This window comes from Macaca mulatta, chromosome 20 (genome assembly GCF_049350105.2).
Source record: "Macaca mulatta isolate MMU2019108-1 chromosome 20, T2T-MMU8v2.0, whole genome shotgun sequence".
NCBI lineage: Eukaryota > Metazoa > Chordata > Mammalia > Primates > Cercopithecidae > Macaca > Macaca mulatta.
In genome coordinates this window covers 28,726,004-28,742,631 of record NC_133425.1, presented here as the reverse complement: position 1 = coordinate 28,742,631, position 16,628 = coordinate 28,726,004, and the positions used below count along the sequence as shown (strand labels likewise).

Below are 16,628 nucleotides of genomic sequence, written 5' to 3'. Positions count from 1 at the left end.
AGATCTAGGAGTCCCAGCCCTCTGGACTTTCCAGAACAGGGCCCTGTATTGTGGAGTAACTGGGGGGTAGAATCAAAGGTGAGCAGGATGGGGCAATAGGAAGAAAAGACAAGGTCCCCATAAGAGTGGCAAGAGGAACAGAGCCAGGAGATCGGAAAGCAAACCCCTGTATTCCCAAACCGCAGAAGAGGTTAGACAAGCCACCCTCCTCCCAGCCAAGGGAAAGTAACTTTGAGCAAAAATGAGCAACAGAAAAGTATCAAGGTCAGATCCCATACAAAGTTGCAAGATGAAAGAATGAGCAGCAGAATAACCTCCCTGTGATGTGGGAAGTGTGCCAGGAAAACAAACCCAAACTGTAACCTCTTTCAGAATGAGGCAAGGCAGTGAGGAAACTATATAAAAACATGAAAACAGCCGATGAGAGCTGTAGGCCGGGGCAGTCTGGGTCGGAATGGGTGCCCCGAACCATGGGACCGTGAGGCCTCTCTAGAAAGACAGGACCAGGCATTCCACCAGGGTTCTAGTCCCGACAGTACCACTAACTTGCTTGTGGCCTTGAAGGACTCATTGTCCCTGTCTGGGTCTCAACTATTGAGAGCTCCACTGTCCCATATGGGATCAACCAGCCATATTTGGCAATTTAAAATTAGCTGGGTATGGTAGCTCACACCTCTAATCCCAGCACTTTACGAGGCTGAGGCGGGAGGATTGCTTGAGCCCAGGAGTTCGAGACCAGCCTAGGCAACATAGCAGCACCTTGTCTCTGCAAAAGAAATGAAAAAATTAGCTAGGCATGGTGGCACGTGCCTGTAATCCCAGCTACTCAGGAGGCTAAGGTGGGAGGATCGCTTGAGTCTGGAGGTTGAGGCTGCAGTGGGCCATGATTGTGCCACTGCACTCCTGCCTGGGCAACAGAACAAGACCTTGTCTCAAAAAATGATTTTAAAATTTAGTTCCTCAGATGCAGTAGCCACATTTTATTTATTTTTTTCCGAGACAGAGTCTTGCTCTGTCACCCAGAACTGGAGTGCAATGGTGAGATCTTGGCTCACTGCAACCTCTGCCTCCCGGGTTCCAGCAATTCTCCTGCCTCAGCCTCCCAAGTAGCTGGATTACAGGCATGTGCCACCACACCCAGCTAATTTTTGTATTTTTAGTAGAGACAGGGTTTCTCCACGTTGGCCAGGCTGGTCTCAAACTCCTGACCTCGTGATCTGCCCGCCTCAGCCTCCCAAAGTGCTGAGATTACAGGCATGAGCCAGCATGCCTGGCCACTAGCCACATTTTAAGTGTTCAGGAGCCACGTGTGGATGCGGCTAGTCCAAAGACAGCACAGATTTAGAATATTCCCCATCATTGTAGAAAGATTTAGAATATTCCTCATCAGTGGACACTGCTGAGTTAAAGGGGTTTTGTTGTTGTTGTTGTTGTTTTGAGATGGAGTCTCGCTCTGTTGCCCAGGCTGGAGTGCAATAGCACGATCTCTGCTCACTGCAACCTCTGCCTCCCAGGTTCAAGCAATCCTCCTGTCTCAGCCCCGCTAGTAGCTGGGAATACAGGCACCCACCCCCATGACCGGCTAATTTTTATATTTTTAGTACAGACAGGGTTTTGCCATGTTGGCCAGGCTGGGTCTTGAACCCCTGACCTCAGGTGATCAACCTGCCTTGGCCTCCCAAAGTGCTGGGATTACAGGCGTGAGCCACCATGCCCAGCCAAGTTAAAGGGTTTTTAAACAATAGCCGGGCAGTGCAGTGGCGTGGCTATAAGGCAGCAGGGGGTGGTGGGGACTGTGGTAGGTGGGAAAGCTTGTATTCCATCTAAATGGGGCAGCTGCTGCTTGACTGTAGGCTGTATTGCTGGTCTTCTAATTCTTCAAGTGAAGCAGGAATTGGGATTTTGTGAAGACTCACAATTTCTAAACAAAAAGTTGAAATTTTATAGATTGTGAGGCTCAAGTGTAACTCCTCTTGGGCTGTATCCAGCCTTGATTCTGTAATTTATGGCTCCTGCCTGTTTGTCCTCGGCCAGGCCACTCCCTTCTTCCCCTCACTTGTATTTTTCACCTGGGGTTGGAGGCCGGGTAGATGGTAGAATTGATGAGGAGCTACTTTTTTTTTTTTTTTTAAGACAGAGTCTTGCTCTGCCTCCCATAATGCTGGGATTACAGGCATGAGCCACTGCACCTGTCCTAGCCAGACATTTTTGAGGCCACCACCAGACAAAAGAGGCTCCTCATCGGCCAGGTGTGATGGCCCACGCCTGTAATCCCAGCACTTTGGAAGGCAGAGGCAAGAGGATTGCTTGAGGCCAGGAGTTCAAGACCAGCCTGGGCAACATAATGAGAACTCATCTCTACAAAAAAAAAAAAAAAAAAAAAAGGGCTGGGCGCGGTGGCTCACGCCTGTAATCCCAGCGCTTTGGGAGGCTGAGGCAGGTGGATCACGAGGTCAGGAAATCAAGACCATCCTGCCTAACACGGTGAAACCCCGTCTCTACTAAAAATACAAAAAATTAGCCGGGCGTGGCAGCAGGCGCCTGTAGTACCAGCTACTCAGGAGGCTGAGGCAGGAGAATGGCGTGAACCAGGGAGGCGGAGCTTGCAGTGAGCCAAGATCGCACCACTGCACTCCAGCCTGGGTGACAGAGCGAGACTCCATCTCAAAAAAAAAAAAAAAAAAGCCAGACATGGTGGCATGCACCAGTAGTCTCAGCTACCCAGGAGGCTGAGGCATGGCTTTTGTGAGCTATGATCGCACCACTGCACTCCAGCCTGGGTGACTCCGTCTCAAAAAAAAAAAAAAAAGTCTGACCTGAGTCTCTTAAGGATGAGGCCCTAGAGCACCTAGTAAACTTAGTCCCATTTGTGTGACTCAAAGGGACTTGTCCAAAGTCCAAGGGGTGCTGGGGGCAAGGGTGGGGCTTAGGTAGGCATGTAACATTCCTGAACAGGCCAAGCACTGGGTGAAACCACTCAGGATTCAGAAGCAGGTGGGATGGGGTGGTTGGAACATGATAATCAATCATCCCCCTTCTCCTTCCTTTCCACCCCACCCTTGCTCACAACTGTAGGAGCTAAGGGTGGGAGAGAACTGGGGAGGAGGCGGCCAGAGTGATTTGCAGTGTTACTAATGCAGCTGGTTCTATGGAAGCCTCAGTTCTGTCTGGGATCCCTTTCATGAGCAGTGGACTAGGTCTTCACATTCAGCCCAGGATTACTACAGCATAAGAACGGGGGAGGAGCATAGACACAGCTCATGCAAACATCCCTTTTGTTTGTTTATGGCTGAATCCTAGCCAATGGACTACCTGAGGCATACAGATATTCTCTGGCTGTGGGCTGACATTTGAATACAGCTGGGGCCTCAGGATTCTCTGAAATAAAGGGCTGCCTCCCTCTGGAGGAGCCAGGCAGCTCCTCGGAGCAGCTGCCCATTGCGTGCTGGACAAGGCCATGTCACTGCCTCCATGGCTCCCCAGTCTCCCAGCTGGCTGTATCTCTCCACCTTAGAGACTGGGAGTGCCTTGATCTGAAGCTCTTTGCAGTGCTGGTGGCAGTGTAGGGGAAAGTAGTTGATGGGAGCAAGGGAAAGGAATTGGCAAGGAACCCTGGGCCTCTGGCTCACTGCATCAAGCTGTTCTTTACGGTCACGATGGGCTGTGTCGTCTTGGGTGGGGTGAAGACAGGGAGCGGTGGGCATGTGGATGCGGACAGGGAAGGGTGCAGTGACCTGGCTGGAGGAGGTAGGGCCGTATCCCACCCAGAGCCTGTCTCCAGACTCATGACTGCCCCATCCCAGGCTCCCTGGGTTCATCCTGTGTCCTCTCCCTCACCTACCAGTCATCTTCTGGTGAGCCCTGGGCTTAGGAGTCACCATGGCAACTGAAGAGTTCATCATCCGCATCCCCCCATACCACTATATCCATGTGCTGGACCAGAACAGCAACGTGTCCCGTGTGGAGGTCGGGCCAAAGACCTACATCCGGCAGGACAATGAGAGGTGGGTGTGGGGGTTGGGCTGTGGGGGAGCCTTAGGGATGTGGGGACCCATTGGTCTGGCTGGCATGATGGTCCTTTTCCTCCTCCCTGTTCCCAAGCAGGAATGGCCCTCACTTGGGTGATAGAGAGGTTTCTCTCTTATTTGGTGTCCCCTTTGGTAGTGGGAGACCTGGTCCCAGGTCCCCACACCTCTTCTCATCTTCCTGCAGGGTACTGTTTGCCCCTATGCGCATGGTGACCGTCCCCCCACGTCACTACTGCACAGTGGCCAACCCTGTGTCTCGGGATGCCCAGGGCTTGGTGCTGTTTGATGTCACAGGGCAAGTTCGGCTTCGCCACGCTGACCTCGAGATCCGGCTGGCCCAGGACCCCTTCCCCCTGTACCCAGGGGAGGTGCTGGAAAAGGTACCTGGCTTCCTCTCTCCCTGTGCCCCATCCTGCCTGTCCTCCACCTGCCTTGGGCTCTGTACTGCTGCCGCCGCCGCCTTCTTTTTTTTGGCGGGGGGGGGGGGGGCAGAATTTCGCTGTTGTCGCCGAGGCTGGAGTGCAGTGGCATAATCTTGGCTCACTGGAAGCTCCACCTCCCGGGTTCAAGTAATTTTACTGCCTCAGCCTCCCAAGTAGCTGGGATTACAGGTACCCACCACCACGCCTGGCTAATTTTTGTATTTTTCGTAGAGACGGGGTTTCACCATGTTGGCCAGTCTGATCTTGAACTCCTGCCCCAGGTGATCTGCCCGCCTCAGCCTCCCAAAGTGCCGGGATTACAGGCATGAGCCACTGTGCTCAGCCTGTACTGTTTTCTAAAGGGAAAACAAACCAGGGCAGTGGGAGGGGTGGGGAGAGAGATTTGCTGGCTCTCACCAAGGGTGGAATTGACTCACTGTACTTCCACTCACCTCCAGCCACCCCCGTCCTCCACACATGCCCCAAACACACCTGCCTCTTTTCTGAGAACTATTGGTCCATCTCACCTGCTAATCTCCCAGGCTCCAGAGCCTACCAGAAGTGCCCAGTCTGGCATTAAATGGCATGTGCCAAGATTAAGCAGTTCATTCACCCAGTGCCAGACACTGGTGGGCAGTGCCAAAGCAGCAGTGACAAGCCCAGGCCCCGGGCTGTGCCTATTCTAGGAGAAGCCATCACAGGCCTGAACCTACAGCCAGGCTCTTGTCCCTCTTGGTCTCAGGCCTGGGCCTGAGCAGGTGGACGTCCCACCTTCATTCCCTTACGTATTCTTCTACCTTTACCTTCTGGCCATTTAATGGTTTTTTTTACTGACTTTACTGATCAGTGCTGCTTGATCCTGAAAGCATAATAGCAGGACATGGGGAACTTTTAGAGACATTCATGTCCACTTAGGTGCAGACAGTTTGGGGGAAGTGTGTGGGTAGAGAAAATGAAGAATGATTAAGACAATAACCCTTAAGGAATCCAAGTGAAGAGTATATAGGGGTTTTTGTACCTTTTTTTTTTTTTTTTTTTTTGAGATGGAGTCTCACTTTGTTGCCCAGGTTGGAGTGCAGTGGCATAATCTCGGCTCACTAGAAGGTCCACCTCCTGGGTTCATGCAATTCTCCTGCCTGAGCCTCCCGAGTAGCTGGGACTACAGGCATGCGCCACCATACCCGGCTAATTTTTTATATTTTTAGTAGAGACGGAGTTTCACTGTGTTAGCCAGGATGGTCTCGATCTCCTGACCTCGTGATCCACCTGCATTGGCCTCCCAAAGTGCTGGGATTAGAGGCATGAGCCACTGTGCCCGGCCTTTTTTTTTTTTTTTTTTCTTTTATTGAGACTGGATCTCCCCCTGTTGCCTAGACAGGAGTGCAGTGGGGTGATCATAGCTCACTGCAACCTCAACCTCCTGGGCTTAAACGATCCTTCCACCTCATTCTCCCAAAATGCTGGGATTGCAGGTGTGAGCCACCACGCCCTGCCTAAGATTTCATTTTAAAGAATACGTTCGACTGGGCACAGTGGCTCACGCCTGTAATCCCAGCACTTTGGGAGGCCAAGGTAGTCAGATCACTTGAGGTCGGGAGTTTGAGACCAGGCTGGCCAACATGGTGAAAACCCATCTCTACTAAACATGCAACAATTAGCCAGGTGTGGTGGTGCGTGCCTGTAATCCCAGCTATTTGGGAGGCTGAGGCATGAGAATCACTTGAACCCAGCAGGTGGAGGTTGCAGTGAGCCAAGATTGCACGACTGCACTCCAGCCCGGGCGACAGAGCAAGACTCTGTCTCAAAAAAAAAAAAAAAAAAATTAGCTGGGGGTGACACCTGTAATCCCAGCCACTCAGGAGGCTAAGATGGGAGGATCACATGAGCCTGGGAGGTTGAGGTTGTTGTGAGCCATGGTTGTACCACTGCAGTCCAGCCTGGACGACACAGGGAGACCCCGTCTCCCAAAAAGAAAAAACAAAACAGCCTTTCCTTTGAGCCCTCGTTTCAGTTCAAAGGGTCTTCTCTAACTTCTCCTTCATCTGAACTCCTGAAGACCCTCTTGCCCTGACAGTATTTGTAGTCTACTGGGACAGAATGGTTAGCGTCTGTATGTTATCGCCTTGCTGGAACTTAAATTTCATGATATGTTCTCTCCACCACAACCAGGGTGCCCTGCAGGAAGGAGATGAGTAGGGAAAGGCTCTCTGAGCAGCGAGCCTCCAGCCCTGCTCAACATCCAGTGTGTGGCCAGCGGGTGGAGTGGAGTCGCTCTGCTCGCTCGTTCAGCCCAGGACCAGCCTCATCAGAGTTGGGCACGGTGGGCAGGCTTCACTCAAAACCAGAGTTCAAGTCTTGACTCAGTTTCTCACTAGCTGTGTGACCTTGGTCATGTCTCCTGATCTTTTATTTATTTATTTATTTATTTAATTTATTTATGAGACAGGGTCTTGCTCTGCCACCCGGGCTGGAGTGCAGTGGTGCAATCATAGCTCACTGAAGCCTTAACCTCCTGGGCTCAAGCAATCCTCCCACCTCAGCCTCCAGAGTAGCTGGGACTACAGGTGTGCGCCGCCACCATGCCTGGCTAAATTTTTTTTTTTTCAGAGATGGGATCTTGCTATGTTGTCCAGGCTGGTTCTTGAATGAGGTCAAGTGATCCTCTTACCTCAGCCTCCCAAAGTGCTGGGATAAGTGGTGTGAGCCACTGTGCCCGGCCTCCACCCCGGTCTTATTTCAGGACATACAGAGATGGATGCTGTGGACCCGCCTCCAGAGCATCAGGCATGGGGGGGTCACAGTACTGATTGTTCTGTGTCCCCACTTTCTTCCCCACTAGGACATCACACCCCTGCAAGTGGTTCTGCCCAACACTGCCCTCCATCTAAAGGCGCTGCTTGATTTTGAGGATAAAGATGGAGACAAGGTGGTGGCAGGAGACGAGTGGCTTTTCGAGGGACCTGGTAAGTTCTGTCTCCATAGGGCTCCCTGCCTTCCTGCCATAGCCCTGATACCTTCTGACCATTACCTTCCCTCCCCAGGCACGTACATCCCCCGGAAGGAAGTGGAGGTTGTGGAGATCATTCAGGCCACCATCATCAGGCAGAACCAGGCTCTGCGACTGAGGGCCCGCAAGGAGTGTCAGGACCGGGACGGCAAGGAGAGGGTGACAGGTGGGTTCACCAAGAGGCGATGATGGTGGGGTGGGCAGGGGGGGTCCCCACTGCAGGGGAAGCAGAGGAAGGTTGGGGAAAGCCTCCTGTAGTCTCAGAGAGGTGCTTTCCTGGTATCTTTTGAAAGCTGTTGAGGGCCACCCACTGTCCTCCTTTTGCCACCGCCATTTCATGCTGTTTCCACTTGGTTTGGAAAATGTGACCGTGACCATGAGGATGTGGCTTTTCCTTCCCCCACCTTCACCATGAGCTATGGGCAGTGGCCATGTCTTATCTGATTCTGGATCAACAAAGTAGATATTCAAATACAGCTGACAAATGTAGGCCAATAGGTATAGTGGCTCACACCTGTCATCCCAGCACTTTGCCAAGGTGGGTGGATCGTCTGAGCCCAGGAGCTCAAGACCAGCCTGAGCAACACAGTGAGACCCCCTCTCTACAAAGAGTTTAAAAATTAGCCGGGTGTTGTGATACTCACCTGTGGTCCCAGCTACTCAGAAGGCTAAAGAGGGAGGACTGCTTGAGCCCAGGAATGGAGGCTGCAGTGAGCTGTGATTGCACCACTGCACTCCATCCTGGGCAACAGAGGTACTACCTCGAGGTACTACCATTACCACTTTCTATATATTAACACTGGGATACAGAATGCAGGTTGCTTGCCCTGGGGTGTGGCCAGGCAGGGCGAGGCTGGGACCTGCATCCAGGCACTCTGACTTCTCCAATAAACCAAAGGACATCCACAACTCCAACAGAGGCAGTTCTGCTGCCCATTTTAGCGGAAGGACAAAAGTTGGTCTTTGGAGCTTAGAGAAGGCAGAGCAGGCTGTTGTTGTTTTGTGTGTGTGTGTGTGTTTTTTTTTTTTTGAGACGGAGTTTCGTTCTGTCGCCCAGGCTGGAGTGCAGTGGCCAGATCTCAGCTCACTGCAAGCTCCGCCTCCCGGGTTCACGCCATTCTCCTGCCTCAGCCTCCTAAGTAGCTGGGACTACAGGCGCCCGCCACCTTGCCCAGCTAGTTTTTTGTACTTTTTAGTAGAGACGGGGTTTCACCATATTAACCAGGATGGTCTCGATCTCCTGACCTCGTGATCTGCCCGTCTCGGCCTCCCAAAGTGCTGGGATTACAGGCTTGAGCCACCGCGCCCGGCCGCAGGCTGTTGTTATAGCAGCAACTTGGGCATCTTAGGAAGGCTTTTAGGCTGCGCGTGGTGGATCACGCCTGGAATCCCAGCACCTTGGGAGGCCAAGATGCGCAGATCACTTGAGGCCAGGAGTTCCAGACCAGCTTGGGCAACATGGTGAAATACCATCTCTACAAAAAATACAAATATTAGCTGGGCTTGGTGGCACGTGCCTGTAATCCCAGCTACTCAGGGGGCTAAGGCATGAGAATCACTTGAACCCAGGAGGCTGAGGTTGCAGCGAGCTGAGATCGCAGCCTGGGCAACAGATGGAGACTCCGTCTCAAAAAAAAGAAAAAAAACTGGGGTGGGTTTGTTTTCCTCTGGCCTCAAAGAAGTGAATAAGAGGACTGCAGTCAGCTGGGTGCAGTGGCTCATGCCTGTAGTCCCAGCAGTTTGGGAGGCCAAGGCGGGTGGATCACGAGGTGAGGAGATCAAGACCACGGTGAAACCCCGTCTCTACTAAAAGTACAAAAAATTAGCCGGGCGAGGTGGCAGGCACCTGTAGTCCCAGCTACTCGGGAGGCTGAGGCAGGAGAATGGCGTGAACCCGGGAGGCGGAGCTTGCAGTGAACTGAGATAGCACCACTGCACTCTGGCCTGGAGACAAAGCGAGACTCCGTCTCAAAAAAAAAAAAAAAAAAAAAAAAAGGACTAAAAGGACTGCAATCATGACCTTGAGCCTGGGGTCAGTGGTGTCTTTTTGCCTATGAAATCTGTCAATCCCGTGTCTAGGCTGTGGGGGAGGGCAGGTGGGGAGCAGGCTGGAGGACTCTTGTCCCTTACCTTCCACTCTTGGCCCAGGGGAAGAATGGCTGGTCACCACAGTGGGGGCATACCTCCCAGCGGTGTTTGAGGAGGTTCTGGATTTGGTGGACGCCGTCATCCTTACGGAAAAGGTTGGTGCTTTTGGAGCTGGGTTTAAGGGACCTGGGGCTAGGGAACCCTCTGAGTGGCAGAGAATGGTGGCAGAATGGCATGAGAGTGAAAGAGAAGCAATAATTTTAGGGTCACTTAAAAAAAAATTCAGAGATCAGATTGCCTGAGGAGTATTCTGGATCATCTGAAGAGTTAAATAGTCTTTCTGGGGCCGGGTGCAGTGGCTCACATCTGTAATCTCAACAATTTGGAAGGCTGAGGCAGGAGGATCACTTGAGATCAGGAGTCTGAGACCAGCCTGAGCAACATAGAATTCATCTCTACCAAAAATTTAAAAATTAGCTGGGTGTAGTGGAGCATGCCTGTAGTCCCAGTTACTCCAGAGGCTGAGGCAGGAGAATCGCTTGAACCCCAGAGGCAGAGGTTGCAGTGAGCCATGATCACGCCACTGAACTCCAGCCTGGGGAACAGAGCAAGACCCTGTCTCAAAAAAAAGTCAGCCGGGCACGGTGGCTCACGCCTGTAATCCCAGCACTTTGGGAGGCTGAGGCGGGAGGATCACCTGAGGTCAGGAGCTGGAGACAAGTCTGGCCAACATGGTGAAACCCCATCTCTACTAAAATTACAAAAATTAGCTGGGTGTGGTGTCATGTGCCTGTAATCTAAGCTGCTCAGGAGGCTGAGGCAGGAGAATCGCTTGAACCCAGGAGGTGGAAGTTGCAGTGAGCTGATGTCGCACCACTGCACTCCAGCCTGGGCAACAAGAGCGAGACTCCGACTCAAAAAAATCCCTGGATTGGTAGAAATTGTCCCTGAGACCTGGGAGCATTGGGAGAGTTTGGTGGCCAATCTGGCTCGCAGATCCCTGAAGTTGGAGGCAGGTCACTCAAATACCCAACACCTTGCTCTGCAGACAGCCCTGCACCTCCGGGCTCGGCGGAACTTCCGGGACTTCCGGGGAGTGTCCCGCCGCACTGGGGAGGAGTGGCTGGTGACGGTGCAGGACACGGAGGCCCACGTGCCAGATGTCCACGAGGAGGTGCTGGGGGTTGTGCCCATCACCACCCTGGGCCCCCACAACTACTGTGTGATTCTCGACCCTGTCGGACCGGATGGCAAGAATCAGCTGGGGCAGAAGCGTGTGGTCAAGGTGAGGTCCCTACACCCCCCACAGAGGACTGTCCTGGGAGATGTATGCCCTCTAGTGGCAGGAGGCCCTCTGCCCTCTCTCCCTTCTCTCCTCCAGAGGCACGTTCTGGGAATACCTTCTGTGCCTTTACACGCTTAGTTCTTACACGCCTGAGACACTGGCCCATTTGGTTCCTGGCAGCCTCTAACTTACCCCTCAGACCTGAAGTTAATTCCCCTTCTGGGAAGGTCTCCTGGCTACCCTCTGCCTGAGACTCTGAAACTCTCTCTGATACAGTCATGTGCCACTTAATGTGGGGATACAGTCTGAGAAATGGTCCTTAGATGATTTTGTCTTTGTGCAAAAGAGTGCACTTATGCAAACCTAGATGGCACAGCCTACTATCACCTAAGCTAGATGGTGTAGCCTGCTCCTAGGCTGCCAACCTGTGCAGCATGTGACTGTCCTGAATACTGCAGGCAGCTGAACACAATGGTAAGTACTTACGTAGCTAGCCATAGAAAAGGTAAGAAAAACACAGTATGAAAGCTTCATTATCGGCCAGCAAGTGGCTCACGCCTGTAATCCCAGCACTTTGGGAGGCCAAGGCACGTGGATCACTTGGGGTCAAGAGTTCAAGACCAGCCTGGTCAACGTGGGGAAACCCTGTTTCTACTAAAAATACAAAAATTAGCCAGGTGTGGTTGTGGGTACCTGTAATTCCAGTTACTCGGGAGGCTGAGGCACAAGAATCACTTGAACCCCGGAGATCAAGCCTGCAGTGAGCCGAGATCGTGCCACTGCACTCCAACCTGGGCGACAGAGTGAGATTATCTCAAAAAAAAAAAAAAACAAAACTCCATTATAATCTTACGGGACCACCATGTGCAGTCTGTAGTGGACTGAACCATCACGCAGTGACTATACTTCACATCTTTTATATTCTGGTGTGCACTTTGCTTTGTCATCTTTCGTAAAACAAACCTCTTGGTTTACCCTCTCCCACCCCCTACCTCATCCCCTCTCTGAACTATATGTGGGAATACCAGGAGTTGCCAAACTCATTCTGTAAAGGGGGCTGGATGGTAGATATTCCGGGCTCTGTGAGTCATCGTTTCTGTGGAAGTTCTTCAACTCTGCTGTTATGTCAGGAAAGCAGCATGGGCAGTACGTAAACAAGTGAGTACTGCCATGTTTCTGGAATATTTTATTTGCAAAAACAGGAGGCAGAAAAAGTAGAAATAGGCCAGGCACGGTGGCTTACACCTGTAATCCCAGCACTTTGTGAGCCCAATGCGGGTGGATCACTTGAGATCAGGAGTTGGAAACCATCCTGGCCAACATGGCAAAACCCCTTCTGTACTAAAAATGCAAAAAACAATTAGCTGGGCATGGTGTCAGGCACCTGTAAACCCAGCTTCTCTGGAGGCTGAGGCAGGAAAATCGCTTGAACCCGGGAGGCGGAGGTTGCAGTGAGCTGAGATAGCACCACTGCCCTCCAGCCTGGGTGACAGAGAAAGACTGTCTCAAAAAAAAAAAAAAAAAGTAGAAATAACCCAAATGTACATATTTAATGAATGGATAAAAAATTGTAGCATATTCATACAATGGAATATCATTCAGCCATAAGAAAGAAATGGCAGGCCAGGCGCAGCAGCTCGTGACTATAATCCCAGTGCTTTGGGAGGCCAAGGTGGGAGGATTGCTTGAAGCCAGGAGTTCGAGACCAGCCTGGGTAACATAGTGAGACCCCATTTTTACAAAAACTTTAAAAAATTGGCGAGGCATGGTGGCACACCTGTAGTCCCAGGTACTTGGGAGGCTAAAGTGGGAAAATCGCTTGATCCCAGGAAGTGGAGGCTATAGTGAGCTAGGATTGTGCCACTGTACTCCAGCCTGAGGCAATAGAATGAGATCCTGTCTCTAGGAAAAAAGAAAAGAAAAGAAAGAAATGACATACTTATAAGTGATACAACATGGATAAAATTGAAAACGTTATGCTAAGTGAAAGAAGCCGGCCGGATGCGGTGGCTCACGCCTGTAATCCTAACACTTTAGGAGGCTGAGGCAGGCATATCACCTGAGGTCAGGAGTTCAAGACCAGCCTGGCCAACATGGTGAAACACCATCTCTGCTAAAACACAAAAATTAGCTGGGCATGATGGCGGGTGCCTGTAGTCTCAGCTACTGCTCGGGAGGCTGAGACGGGAGGATCCCTTGAACCCGGGAGACAGTTGTTGCAGTGAGCTAAGATCCCACCACTGCACTCCAGCCTGGGCTGCTGAGCGAGACTCCATCTCAAAAAAAAAAAAAAAAAAAGCCAGACATCAAAGACCACATATTGACATATTGCATGATTCCATTTATATGAAATGTCCAGAATAGGTAAACACATGAAATAGACTAGTGATGGGTGGGGTGGGTGGGGAGTAGAAGTAACTTCTAGGTACAGGATTTCTTTTCAGGGTGATGATGAAAATATTCTAGACTTAACATAGTAGTGATGGTTGGACAACTCTGAGTATACTAAAACAACTGAATTGTGAATTGTATACTCTAGGTGGGAAAATTTCATATGTGGATTATATCTCAATAAAATTAAAAAAAAAAAAAAACAGGCAGTGCTGGGCATGGTGGCCCACGTTTATAATCCCAGCACTTTGGGAAGTTGAGGTGGGCAGATCGCTTGAGTCCAGGACTTTGAGACCAGCCTAGGCAACATGGCAAAACCCCATCATCTACGAAGCACACAAAAATTAGCTGGGTGTGGTGACGCGCATCTGTAGTCCCAGCTCTTTGGGAGGCTGTGCTGGGAGGATTGCTCGAGCCTGGAAGGTTGAGGCTGCAGAGAGCTGAGATCATGCCACTGCACTCCAGCCTGGCCAATAGAGGAAGACTGTCTCAAAAAAAAAAAGGCAGAATCCAGATTTGGCCTGAAAACCAGAGTTTGTCGAGCCCTAGGTTACACCATCTCTAGAAAACAAAGCCTGGGAGAAAGAAGAAAAAACAGGTTGATTTTTTTAATGGTTTAGCGTGCGTGGATCCAGGTTCTGACAGTTTATGGAATCTTTCAAGGACACGTTTGAGCAGATGAGATTCGGCAGACGTTTGTGTAGAGCCTCACAGTCCAGACGGTGCCTCACTGTATTATGATGTGGGGGTGGTGGCGGGCTTCTGGGGCTCCTGTCCTCCACACAGGCCTGAGACAGCGCGGGGCTGGGGAGGTGCCATCGGAGGCACCCGCAACCCTAAAGGCCCTGCCCCTAACCGCACGTCTCCCCACTAGGGAGAGAAGTCTTTCTTCCTCCAGCCGGGAGAGCAGCTGGAACAAGGCATCCAGGATGTATACGTGCTGTCGGAGCAGCAAGGGCTGCTGCTGAGGGCCCTGCAGCCCCTGGAGGAGGGGGAGGATGAAGAGAAGGTCTCACACCAGGCTGGGGACCACTGGCTCATCTGTGGACCCCTGGAGTATGTGCCATCTGCCAAGGTGGAGGTGGTGGAGGAGCGCCAGGCCATCCCTCTAGATGAGAACGAGGGCATCTATGTGCAGGATGTCAAGACTGGAAAGGTAATGGCTGGGGGTGGGTGGTAGTGCTGCCACGTGGCCTTGGCCTTGGTGGTGGCTTTTTCTGGGTGTGTGGGAGAGGTGAGCAGGGACTTCAGCAGCATGGAGAGCCACATCAGGTCGGCTGTCTGGTTGGGGGAAGGTACTACGTGGAGTGTTTGCCATCCTGCCTTAAATATCTCATTTGAAATGTTAGAACCGACCGGGTGCGGTGGCTCATGCCCGTAATCTCAGCACTTTGGGAGGCTGAGGCGGGCGAATCACCTGAGGGCAGGAGTTCAAGACTAGCCTGGCCAACATGGTGAAACCCCGTCTCTACTAAAAATACAAACATTAGCCAGGCGTGGTGGTGGTCCGAGTAGTCCCAGATACTTGGGAGGCTGAGACAGGAGAATTGCTTGAGCTGGGAGATAGAGGTTGCAGTGAGCCAAGATCACACCACTGCACTCCAGCCAGGGTGACAGGGTGAGACTCCATCTCCAAAAAAAATATTAGAACCTCCACTAAGAGGACAAGCGGGGGTTTAAGACGGGGACCCTGTCCCACAGCAGATCTGGTTCCCAGCATGTAAAGGTCTGATGGGGTGGCCAGGGAACAGGAAGGACCTCCTCCCTCATGCCCATATCCCACTGGAATCTTTCATTTTTGCTGCTTCACCTAAAACCTTGACCTTGATTTGACCTCGGGCCACATCTCCAACCTCCTCTAAGAATCCAAGCTGGAAGTCCAGCTCGAAATCCGAGGGAGCATCCGTGTACATGACCTACTTCACCGTCCCTGGGGTGCCCTCCAAACTGTCCCATGAAGGAAGATTCTAGAAATAACATTGAGCACCTTCTCTCTGCCAAGAGCTGTTTGAGCTAGACATGTGAGATGTCATTCACCCCTAGACCCTGCAAGGTAGCCACCACCAAGTCCACTTGACAGATGAGGAAACTGAAGCCCAAGGGGTGAGGTAGTTAGCCCACGATGACAGGGCCAACAGATGGCAAACCCGGGCTGGAGCCTGGTCTCCCGGCAGAGAAGGTGTTTAACCTCGCGCCGCGCCTTCCATGGATGGGCTGTGCTTCAGGACAGCTGGGCGGATCTTCCTCCCTTCCACCCTTACGGGCAGCGTCCCTCCCTGTCCTCGTCTCAAGGTACGCGCTGTGATTGGAAGCACCTACATGCTGACCCAAGACGAAGTCCTGTGGGAGAAGGAGCTGCCTCCCGGGGTGGAGGAGCTGCTGAACAAGGGGCAGGACCCTCTGGCAGACAGAGGTGAGAAGGACACAGCTAAGAGCCTCCAGCCCTTGGCGCCCCGGAACAAGACCCGCGTGGTCAGCTACCGCGTGCCCCACAACGCTGCCGTGCAGGTGTACGACTACCGAGAGAAGCGAGCCCGGTGAGCGCTGGCAGGGCAGGGGGTAGGGGGCGGCTCTCCACAGGTCCGACTCTGACTCCTGGCTGTCTCTGCAGCGTGGTCTTTGGGCCTGAGCTGGTGTCTCTGGGTCCTGAGGAGCAGTTCACGGTGTTGTCCCTCTCGGCTGGGCGGCCCAAGCGTCCCCATGCCCGCCGTGCGCTCTGCCTGCTGCTGGGGCCTGACTTCTTCACCGATGTCATCACCATTGAGACGGCGGATCATGCCAGGCTGCAACTGCAGCTGGCCTACAACTGGTAAAAATGGGGACAGGGCACGGGGGTACGCTCCTGGAATCCTAGCACTTTGGGAGGCTGAGGTGGGAGGATCGCTTGAGCCTAGGAGGTCCAGGCTGCAGTGAACCATGATGGCCCCGCTGTACTCCAGCCTGGGTGACAGAACAAAATCCTGTTTCTAAACAAAAAAAACCAAACCAGGTAAGCAGTGGGTGAGGGTTCCTGCTGGGTGCAGCCTAGGAACCCCAAGAAAAGGAGGTGAAGTGCTGGGCTCCTCATGAGGGCAGGACACCTCATTCAGTGCCGAGGTCAAGAGGGAACCCAGGAGTTCACGCAAATCCAGGGAAGGCGTGGGCTCACCTCTTGGAGTCAGGACTCAGGGATCCGGTAGCAGGACACTACCCCAGCTAAGCTCCCAGCGTGCGTGCAGCCAAATGCTTAACTGCCAGGCTGTTAAAAGATGCATGGGACACAGCCGGCGGGAGTGGGCAGTGCGAGTGGGTGGCGAGAACACAAGCTCTGAAACTGACCACCCTGACCTGCGCCCCAGCCCTGCTGTTTGCAGCCTATGGACCTGGACAAGGGACAGGGTGCTTTCCTCAGTTTCCCTATCTGTAAC

The 16,628-nt window shown here is 52.4% G+C and overlaps 1 protein-coding gene and 1 long non-coding RNA gene across 5 annotated transcripts in view; one reads left to right on the top strand and one right to left on the bottom strand.

The window, feature by feature from the left end:
* The window catches only part of MVP (major vault protein), a 28,338-nt gene that overhangs the window by 6,561 nt on the left and 5,149 nt on the right, over positions 1-16,628 (top strand). Inside the window, exons 2-11 of one of the 4 annotated variants that reach the window (XM_077985772.1) lie at positions 3-696; positions 2,453-4,004; positions 4,213-4,408; positions 7,290-7,413; positions 7,492-7,623; positions 9,606-9,700; positions 10,594-10,830; positions 14,096-14,377; positions 15,514-15,758; positions 15,833-16,030. In XM_077985772.1, the coding sequence (XP_077841898.1) occupies positions 3,880-4,004; positions 4,213-4,408; positions 7,290-7,413; positions 7,492-7,623; positions 9,606-9,700; positions 10,594-10,830; positions 14,096-14,377; positions 15,514-15,758; positions 15,833-16,030 (1,634 nt within the window). In that variant the 5' untranslated portion in view covers positions 3-696; positions 2,453-3,879. The remainder of the gene's footprint in view (positions 1-2; positions 697-2,452; positions 4,005-4,212; positions 4,409-7,289; positions 7,414-7,491; positions 7,624-9,605; positions 9,701-10,593; positions 10,831-14,095; positions 14,378-15,513; positions 15,759-15,832; positions 16,031-16,628) is intronic. The other 3 variants (XM_077985774.1, XM_002808293.4, XM_077985773.1) reach the window with 3 other exon arrangements.
* Positions 5,772-11,667, bottom strand: LOC144337983 (uncharacterized). Its single transcript, XR_013411689.1, has 2 exons — positions 10,428-11,667; positions 5,772-8,339 (listed from the first exon to the last, which is right to left on the bottom strand). It is a non-coding gene; the product is annotated as an uncharacterized LOC144337983 (long non-coding RNA).